The sequence below is a fragment of the Salvia miltiorrhiza genome, chromosome 8, assembly GCF_028751815.1.
Source record: "Salvia miltiorrhiza cultivar Shanhuang (shh) chromosome 8, IMPLAD_Smil_shh, whole genome shotgun sequence".
NCBI lineage: Eukaryota > Viridiplantae > Streptophyta > Magnoliopsida > Lamiales > Lamiaceae > Salvia > Salvia miltiorrhiza.
In genome coordinates, this window is record NC_080394.1 from 16,052,954 (window position 1) to 16,063,408 (window position 10,455).

The 10,455-nt window shown below is 44.2% G+C and overlaps 1 protein-coding gene across 1 annotated transcript; it reads left to right on the forward strand.

Moving 5' to 3' along the window:
• The first annotated feature begins 1,386 nt into the window (after positions 1 to 1,386).
• LOC130998126 (uncharacterized) lies at positions 1,387 to 10,141 on the forward strand. Its single transcript, XM_057923559.1, has 6 exons — positions 1,387 to 2,035; positions 2,475 to 2,674; positions 2,789 to 6,202; positions 7,085 to 7,104; positions 7,204 to 7,379; positions 9,690 to 10,141. The coding sequence occupies exons 1-6, from the start codon at positions 1,387 to 1,389 to the stop codon at positions 10,139 to 10,141; spliced, it is 4,911 nt and encodes a 1,636-aa protein (XP_057779542.1).
• Positions 10,142 to 10,455: the final 314 nt, after the last annotated feature.

Consider the following 10,455-nt stretch of genomic DNA (forward strand, 5'->3'; position numbering starts at 1 on the left):
CAGCAGCAGCAATTGGCTCGCTGAAAAATCGCTGCATCCGACGACGCCAAAGCGTTTGCAGCTGAACTGCTCGCTTGGAGTCGCCTGTTGCTGCTGCTCTGGAAGTAGAGATCATCAAGGCGGCTTCCGCCGCAGTGCCGGCGATGGCAGGTTATGCCGACCGGTCGGCACTCAACCTCCCTCCTATTTCAAATAACTTTCGGTCTTCTACAACGAACACTAAGCAGCAGGAGGCTGCAGCAACACATATTTCTGCCGCTGAGAATCAAAATCACGTTGATGTCATTTCTTTACCTACTGCGCGTGCTCTTCTCAATGCGGGAACCTCTGCTTCTGACCAACATGTTCTCGCCGCTGAGCAGCAGACTACGGGACTGCCTGATGTTGCGGCTTCGGAAGGGAACATCAAGGCGTCGTACGCTGCTATGGTCCGTCCTCGTACAGCCCGTAAGCCTGATATCTTGGCCAACAAGTTTGAGGCTTTTAATTCAGAGAAGATTGGCAATAAATACAACTTGGATATCCCTTCTGAATTCTACAAGAAACAAGTGGAAACTTTTGATCATGCTCTCATTGGGCGTCTGTTACTTCGAAAGGGGGACAAACCGAGAACTTCTTTCGGTCTTAAGGAAGAACTCCAACACCATTGGAGCATTAAAGGTAGCTGGACGCTAACACCTATGGCCAAGGGTTTCTATATTATTAACTTCAGTTCTGCAGCGGATAAGGCGTTAGCTAAGCAGCGCAATGGCTGGGATTTGACGCAGGGCGCTTTTCGGCTCCGAGAATGGACACGTTTCTTTGATCCCTACAAAGAGATTTCCTCGCTATGTCAAGTTTGGGTGCGGCTTTACTATCTGCCGATTGAGTTATGGCATCCTGAGGTTTTCTCGGCTATAGGCAGAACCATCGGTCTTCCGATTCGGTTTGATGGTCCGTCCGTGTATAAAGAAGTCGGACACTTTGCAAGAATTCTTGTTGAAGTTGATTTGGCTCTTCCTCTTCAAGATTCTATGACCATCGGGTGTGACAATAATTCTATTTATGTTGAATTTTACTATGAACAGTTACCACTTTATTGTTCTTCATGCAGAATTACGGGGCATAGCCGGGACAAATGTATCAAAAGCAAAGCCAAAGATCATGCCAATCAGTCGAAAAATGATGCCACTGAGAAGGAAGCGAGGTCTAAAGATGTAAATCCTAGGGCTCGTGGGAAAAGTTGGCAGCCTACTGGAAGACCTTTACGGGTTTCTCCCCCGAAAGAAAGAGAAAATCTGCAGGGAGAATCTTTTGACAAGGTGGCAACTGATGTTAATCCCTTTGGTCCTTTGACTGAGGAGGATCGGGTGATTCAGGGGGGGTTTTTTAGCGGATGATTGTAGAATGCCGGAGAGGCATAGTGATGACGCGGAGGTGGGGTTGCATAACTCCCGTTCTCCGATTCACAAGGATAGTTACATTGCTCGGGAGAAGCGCTCGGGGAAGGAGGATTCGGATCTCTTTGGTCCGGATTTGTTGCATGCAGTTTTTTCGAAAACAGTGGAGACGGGTTCTACCAGTTGTGAGGAAGTGGATGAGGAAAACTTTGCTGAAAATTTGGAGAATGATGTCCATGTTTTCGAGGGTCCCGAGTCTAGGGTGGATTCAGATGTTTGTCCAATGGAGCATACTGTTGATGAGATTAGGTTGGATTTGGCTAAAAAAACAGCGCAGTTGGAGGCAGCTATTAAAGCTCAGCGTGTTAAGGAGGTTCTTCAGTCAAACAGAGACAGCGCTCTTAAACGGCCGCGTGGTAGGCCGCCTAAGCGACAGGGTACTCAATCCGGGAACACGGACCCGCCGGCAGGAACAATTAAATCTAGGCTGCGTGGAACAGAGGAGGTGGAACGTAATCAACAATCTGAGGATTTGATTAACAAACGTATGCAAGAGGCGAAAGAGTTGGGGCATAACCCAATGGGTTATGTGATTGAACAGCGGACGTCGAAGAGCGGCAAAGTTATGAGCAACGTTGTTGACTTTACGGCTAACAGTTGGGCAGATAAAGTGGAGAGGGGGGAGTCCCAATCCACTAACACTCATTAGTTTTTATGAACTTGCTTGTCTGGAACGTCCGTGGGCTCACGGATGAAACCAAACTTCTTCTGAAAGAGCATTGTGCCTCTTTTTCGCCGTTGGTGGTCGGTATTCTGGAACCTAAAATGGCTTTTCATAATTGCTCTGCTTCTTTTTGGCGTTCTTTGAATGTGGTTCCTTGTCATCAGAACTCCAGAGTTGATATGTGTTCGAATATTTGGGTGTTCGTTCATCCTGTTGTTTCTGTCAGAATTGAGTTATCTACTGATCAGGTTGTTTTATTGAGTTGTGTTTGGCTTCATCATAACTTTAGGGTTGCTGTGGTTCACGGCTCAAACTCTCATATTGAACGGCGCACTCTGTGGCTGGATTTGCTGAATTATTTTGATGGTCAGACGTTTTCATTGGTGATTTCAATGCTGTTAAGGGAGCTCATGAACGGATTAGCACCCGTCTCCCAAATGCAGCCGCCTGCAGAGAGTTCAACGATTTTATTGCTGCTTCTGGGTTTGTGGAACCCCAGACTTCTGGTCTTCGATTTACTTGGTCGGGCCGGAGGTTTATGCCTTCTCATGTTGAGTCAGTTCTTGACAGGGTAATTGTTTCGAATTCTTTTTCCGATAACTGGCAGTCTATAACGTCACATGCTCTTCCCCGTGTGACGTCTGATCATGCGCCATTAGTGCTTATTTGTTGTCAAGCCTAGCAGACTAGTCGTCGTTTCTTCAAGTTCTTACATATGTGGACTAGTCATCCGGATTTTGAGAGTTTCGTTGAAAAATCTTGGCGGAACATGGTGGACACGCGATGTCCGATTTATAGGGTTATGTTTAAGCTTAAACGGCTGCGAAAAGAGCTGCAAAATTGGAATAGATCTGTCTTTGGGAATGTTGATATTTCAATCGCTACTGCGCAGCAGGAGTTATTGGAGATTCAGGCTCAGATTTCACAGGAAGGGTATACGGATGCGCTTTTTGATGCTGAGGTTTTAGCTCAGGCGAAAATTAATGTGTCTTTATCCAGAAAGAGTAGTCTGCTTCGTCAGAAATGTAGAGTCAAGTGGCTGCATGATGGAGATCGGAACAACTCATTTTTTCACTCCCTGCTTCGTTACAAAAAGAGATCTTATATGATTGCCCATCTTGAGATTAATAATAAGATGGTTTATGATCAGGAGGAGATTGGTGGTCATATTGTTCAGTTGTTTACTAGTCTCTTTGCAGAAGATCAAACAGCTGAGGTGGATATTGTGCAGATTGAGGCTGTTATTGAGCACACGGTTTCTTCGGCTCAGAATGCCTTACTGTCTAGGATTCCTGATCAGGAGGAGATTACTGCTGCGGTTTTTGACATGGATCCACACAGTGCTGCGGGTCCGGATGGCTTTTGTGGTCGGTTCTATCATGCTTGCTGGAGTATCATTAAGCAGGATATCTGGGAGGCTGTTAGGAATTTCTTTGTGGCTTCCTATCTTCCGACAGGTTGCAACTCCAATACTTTGATTCTCATTCCGAAGAAAGAGACGGTGAATTCAGTTACTGATCTGAGGCCTATTGTGCTTTCGAATTTCATTTTCAAAATCATTTCGAAAGTTTTGGCTACGAGGCTGAGCGGTGTGGCGGCGGAGTTGGTCTCCAAGCATCAGTTTGGTTTTGTTAGAGGTCGTTCCATTCATGACTGCATTATGCTTGGTTCTGAGGGGGTTAACTGCCTCAAGCGTTCTCATGGGGGGATTAACATGGCTTGTAAGATTGATATCAGAAAGGCTTTTGATACCTTACGTTGGGATTTTCTTCTTAAGGTTTTGCGAGTTGGAGGCTACTCTGAAACTTTCATCAGATGGATTGATATTATTCTTCGTTCTGCTAGACTTTCAATTCTTTATAACAACAATCTTTGTGGTTATTTTCAGTGTTCTAGAGGCGTCAGGCAGGGGGATCCTTTGTCCCCAATTTTATTTGGAATTGCTGAAGATGTGCTCAGTGTCCTCTTCCAGAATTGTGTTGATTCTGGTAATCTTGTTCCAATGAAAATTACCAGAGGTACTGCTTTCCCTACTCATCTTCTTTATGCAGATGATATTTTGGTGTTTGGTCGTGCAACGACTGCGAATGCTCGAAAGATCACTCATATTTTTGAGTTTTATGGCTCTCTTTCCGGCCAGATCTGTTCTATGGAGAAATCTCACGTTTATTTTGGGGACAAGACTCCTAACAGGTTGAAACGTCATATCATTAATATTTTGAAGTTCAGGAAGGGATCTCTGCCGTTCAATTATCTAGGCGTGCCTATTTTCTCTGGGCGGGTCAAAGCCTCTTTCTTGCGTGCAATTCATGATCGGATTATTCTCAAGTTTGCTAGATGGAAGGGCATGCAGCTTTCTATGGCTGGTAGAATTTGTTTGGTGAAGTCTGTGATTCAGAGTTCTATTACGCACTCTATGATGGTGTATCGCTGGCCGAGAAGTCTCATTAAGGAACTGGATTTGAAGTGTCGGAATTTTATCTGGACTGGCGATGTCTCCAAGAGACCCAGCTGCCCGGTTCGTTGGGCGAGGGTGTGTGCTATTAAGGAGGAGGGTGGTCTTGGAATTCGTTCATTTGATATCATGAACAAGAGCTACTTGATGAAGATGGCGTGGAACATTATTGGTGGGCATTGCTTCAGTCATCAGATTATGCGCAGTAGATATTTGACGCCGCTTTGCCGTCCTACCAAGGCGGCGGCGTCTTCGATCTGGTTGGGCTTGAGGCCGAAAATCACTGAGTTAGTTGATGACGCTTATTGTTATGTGGGTGAAGGAACTTCGATCAATTTTTGGATTGATGATTGGCTTGGTTACTCTCTTGTGAAGCGCTGTGGTGTCCCGGATTTTCTTTTGCAGACGCTGACTTGCTCAGTGGCGGATTATTTTTATGAAGGGATTTGGCATTTCACTCAAAACTTTATAAATGTCTTCCCAGAAATCGTTTGTGATATCCTGCTTCTTCCTGTCGGGGAGGGTTCGGATGATAGGTTTTGGAAGAGTTCTGTGCATGGTACGGTCTCTGCTGCCGCAGCTTTCTCAAAACGCTGTCATGGGTTTCCTTATGTTAAGTGGGGTTCTTGGATTTGGGAAAATTTCATCCCGGTTCGACGTTCGTTGCTTTGTTGGAGGCTGATTCATAACCGTTTACCTACTTTTGATTGCCTCATTAAGCAAGGACTGATTATGCCTAATTTTTGCTGTTTTTGCTATAGGAGTGGGGAGTCTATCGATCATCTTTTCTGGCAATGCAGCGAGCTTAGACATGTTTGGGAGGAGTTCCTAAACTGGTTTAATTTTAATGGTGAGCATGTTGATATCCATGGTTTCTTAGTTACTGCATGGAATCATAAGCCTAGCTCTCAAGTTCTGACGTACTGGAAGGCTGGTATTATTTATCTTCTTTGGGCTATTTGGCATCAAAGAAACGAGTGTGTGTTCAAAGGGAAGGTTTTTAGCAGGCAGCGTTTGCTACAACACATTAGGATTACTTTTAAAGAAGTTGAAGCTAACTTCAGCAAGTTGGGTTGTATGAATAACAGTTGGTCGGATTATTTGATTATTAGGAGGATTGGGGTGGCGTCTAAAGCCTCGCTGCCTCCTATTTTTGTGAATGTGCATTGGTGGCCTCCGATTCTACAGTGGATTAAGGTCAACACTGATGGCTCTGCTTTGGGAGCTCCGGGGAAGATCGTTGCTGGCGGAGTTTTTCGGGATAATCATGGTTGTGTCCGTGGGTGTTTTCATCAAGATGGTGGCAAAGGGTTTGCCTTTGAAGCGGAGCTTCTTGCGGTCATTCTCGCGATTCAAATTGCGCATGAGCGGAACTGGCGGTTTTTATGGGTGGAATCAGATTCTACTTATATTGTGAATCTTTTTGGAAGGCGGGATTATTTGGTTCCGTGGCGCTTCGTGGCTGCTTGGAAGAAGACCTTGGGTTTGCTTAGAGATTTCAACTTGCAGGTTACTCATATTTACAGGGAGGGCAATAAGCCGGCGGATATTATGGCAAGCGAGGGGGTGCCAAATGGTTGGTGGCTCCATGCGATTGAGGCTATCAAGACGGCGGTTGGTCTTGACATGGCTTTTCACAGCCACGTTCGTTTACGTTATTGATGAGTTTTGGTTGTGGTTTGGCTTGCGCTTGGGTGGAGCGATTCATCTTGGCCCTCGGTTTTGTTTGCTCTGCGGTTTCGAAGGGTCACGGCGATGGCGTCTTTCCGGCCATGTACCTGTCTTCTTCTTTTCTTTTATGTTGTTTTGTTCCTTTTCTGTGCTTTTGGGAGCCGAGATTTTTAAGGGGCGATGGTTCGGCCGGAGCTTCTGAAAATTTTCCAACTAAGCTTCTTAGGCACCTTTTCTTAAACGAGTACTCATTTTCCTCTTGCTGAGGTTTTAATGAGGCTCGGCCCTTAGTTTGCTCCACTCTGTACTCTCAAGGGTTTTGGTTCTGCCGTCTTTTTTCTCTTTTCCTTTTTAATAAAAATTTTATTTAAAAAAAAATTAATTAAGCTTCTAATTAAACCTATCTTCTATCTCCTCTCTTCTATCACCGCCAACTCATTGTTCTCTCAGTTACTCCATCCCGTCGCCTGCTTCTCCGGCCGTCTCAGCTGCCAGCGACGCTGCGTTCGGCCGCCGAGGACGTCGTTGCTCCGTTAGTTTATCTCTCAATTTCTCAATTTGTGAAACATCAAGAGAGCCCTAATTCTCCCATCTGAAATCGAAATCGCCACCGCCCTGCAACCTCCGGCGTCGCTGCCTCAAGGTCGGTGTTGCTCCGCTTTAGCCGGCATGTCTCCCTCGCGCTCCTTCTTCCTCCCTTTGTAATTCCGGAGTCGCGAGCCCTAGCTCTCTTTCGGGATCTGGTTTGCGATTTGATTGAGGGGGGGCGCCGGCGCCGGCGACGAATTTCGCCTGGTCTCTGTGGGATCTGGTCTGCGATTTGAGATTTATTGAAGTTTTTTGCATGTTTTTTAGATGCCCGGTGGTGGGATCTGGTTTGCGATTTGAGAAGGGGGCAAGGGGCGCCGGCAACGGCGACGAATTCCACCTGGTGGTTTACGACTTTGATTTTGGGGGAAATTTTGAATTTTTAGGGTTTGGAGATTGAGGGTGGTGGTTGTTAATGTTTTCAGATTTGAGGGTGGTGGTTGTTGGCGACGGTGGTGTTGGTTGTTTTCAGATTTGAGGGTGCTGCTCTTGAATCTGAGGGTGGTCGGTGGTGGTGGTGGTGCTCCGATCGCCGTCGCCGGAGGCGGCGAGTTGCTGGCTGGTTGTTGGCAGATTTACCAATTAAGCAATTAAGATAAACAAAAGTCATTTAAAAATATGAACCACTTAATTAACTTATAACAATGCATTTCTTAATCTCCGCGCCGAAAAGAACGTGACCAACTTTAATGGGACGGGGGGAGTATTGAATTATGTTATAAATTGGTTGTGAGTTGATAATTTTTTTTAGTAACGAAAAATATTTAATTTAGTAGAATTAATTGGCACAAGATTAATCTACAATTCGAATAAATTATCGTAGTATATTTATTTACTCAAAATCGATTTTTGTGAGTGAGAAATAATTATTTGAAGTTTGTTACTTGAAATATAGAATTGTGGGAAAAAGTGATAAGCATTATAGATAAGTTAATGTTTATCCCACATTAATTAATTAACATTACAATATAATACATTCGTCTATGAAAAATAGTCTCTTTTTGTCATTTTGGGATGTCCACGGAAATTAGTCTCTTTCTATTCTTGAAAATTATCTATCACATGGTGAGACTAATTTTTCACTAACAATACAAGTAATTCGCATTATAAACACTACTTTTGAAGTGAGATCATTTTTTCCACTGACAATATAATAATCATTTTTATCAAAACTTGTGTCATCTCTTATTATGACTATTTTTTGTGGATAGAGGGAGTATAATTTATTACATCAGTACATGTAATAACTATGTGCACAAGTGATGGGCTGCAAAGTCCACACGCGTGCCGTCGCTGCCACCCGCCCCATCCTGTGCCACGTGCCCCGTGCTCTCGGCTCCCAGTCCCTGGCCTTCACGGACTTGGATCTTGGCATTTGGTCTTTGGGCTAGTCTTTTAGGTCTGTATGTGCACATGGGGATCCGTCCCCATAGCTAGTCGGGAGAACTCGTTGGTCTCTTTTCAGGAACGTCCCACAACAGCTAGAAATCCCCGTCATTAAGGGACATGTGGGAGTTACAACTGAGTCTTAATGAGACGTCTGTTGTTACATGAGTAACCTCCTGCAGATTTGAATATGCAGGCTCCCTGTCATTAAGGGAATTTAAGGCTGAGGCTCCCCCCATGAGTGTACTGTGCTACAGAAATCTGAATAACAAACACTCACACTATTGTTGGATTCATTGTCTAAGAACGCTGTTCTTACCCCATTCCAGTACGTCAAAGCTTGTAGGTCTATGGTCCTGTTACCACGAGGCGAAGGCATTTTATCTTTGGGGATGACACGCCAAACTGAGAGCACTATCAAAGCGTATCTCGTCTTGCAAATAGATCATTCTCGTCAACTCAGCTTTTTGTTCCTATGGGTTTTGTTCATTGTAATTTCAATACAGTTTATTTCATTATAATCTGATCTTCTACCTTTCTATTTCATTTGTAAATATCGGCAAGCACTATATATCCAACAATCGCAATAAGAGATATAGTTTGTTGTTTGGAAGAGAATATCAGTCTTTAGACTTCTAATTGAACAAAAGAATTTCAAAACTTTAACACCTTTGTTGGATTTGAAGATGTATTCTACACCCGCCAACAACTCTGCACTCGTTGCTGCCGACGTCTCTGCCACGGCGTCTGCCACCATCAGATCCACGATGTCTGCCACCATTGGATCACCTTGTCTTTCACGATTGGCTAACGAAGTTCGACTTTCCACTTCAAGTGGTTTCATTGTGTCTATGTATGGACCAACCAGTGGAGCCTTTGGGTCTAGCATGATGGGCTCCAACCATGGAGACTCTCGCTGCCGACAAGCCACCTAAGTTTTGTGGCACCGACTTCAAAAGTTGGAGTCAAAAGATGTTTTTATACCACACTACGTGGAGGTATGAGACATATTTGATGGATGATGGACCACTTACGCAGGTGAAAAGTGAAACGAACTTTCTAGTTCTTGATGCCTTTAATGTTTGGCACAATGTTGACTTTCATTGTAAAAACTTTCTTCCAGGTGGACTGGCAGATAGTTTGTACAAAATATATATTGATGTAAAGAACTCCAAAGTGTTGTAGGAGGCATTGGATAAAACGTACAAGCTAGATGATGCTAGTACTAAGAATATTGTAGGCACCCGCTACATGGAGTACAAGATGGTGGACTCAAGATCCGTCATCGATTAAGTGCAAGAGTTTCAACTCATCTTGCAAGATATCCTTGCCAAAAGACATGTGGTGCCAGATTTCTTCACCGTGGTGGCGGTGATCGTAAGCTACCCCCAAGTTGGAGGGACTTCAAGACCTACCTCAAGCACAAACGAAAAAAGATGATGTTCGAGGATTTGATCATTAAGCTCTGTATCAAGTTGGATGCTAGGGGGCAAGACTCCAAAGGGAGAGGCCAAGGTAACCTGTTGGAGAGAGGTGGTCCATCCAACTCCAACAAGCGGGGACGTACGTCCTAATGCTAAAAACAAAGACAAGGGAAAAACACCAGCCCACAAATTTGATGGTGATTACTACAATTATGGCAAATCGGGCCACTTGGCGAAGGACTGCCACAAGCCAAAGAAGAAGAAGGCGAAGCAAGGTGCCAATGTCGTCGAGAAGGACATCCACGATTGGGGCAAAGTTGACTTGGCGACAGTTATCATTAAGGAGGTCAACCTTGTTGAAAACCAAAGTGCTTACTTCGTCAACATAGACGCAACTATGCACATGTGCTCTGATAAAAGACGCTTCTCCATACACAAGCCTGTTGAGGAGAGAAAGCTAAGCATGGGCAATCAAGTGCGTCAAAGGTTATCGAAGTTAGTGATGTGGTGCTAAAGTTGTCATCCGGTATAGAGATAACCATGAAAGATGTGCTGCATGTCACAAACATCCGTAAGAATTTGATCTCATGGTCTATACTAGTTAATAAGGATTTTATACTAGTATTTGAGTGTGAGAAATTTGTATTGACCAAGTTTGGAAAGTACCTTGGTAGAGGTTTTCGAACTCAATGCTAATCCCGTGAGGCATGTAACCTGAAAAACTCTGAATGAAAATGCTACTACATCACCTTACTTGATTGAGTGGTGATTTATGGCATTGTAGATTAGGACACATGAATCTAAATGCTATAAAAAGATTAGTAAACA

Excerpts from the sequence above, each read along its gene's own strand:
- LOC130998126 (XM_057923559.1), top strand. The coding sequence starts at position 1,387 with ATGCCGGAGAGGCATAGTGATGACGCGGAGGTGGGGTTGCATAACTCC. Across the intron at positions 2,675-2,788 it reads TTGAGTCAGTTCTTGACAGG|ACTAGTCGTCGTTTCTTCAA; the intron begins GTAATTGTTTCG and ends CAAGCCTAGCAG. Across the intron at positions 6,203-7,084 it reads ACATGGCTTTTCACAGCCAC|ATGCCCGGTGGTGGGATCTG; the intron begins GTTCGTTTACGT and ends CATGTTTTTTAG.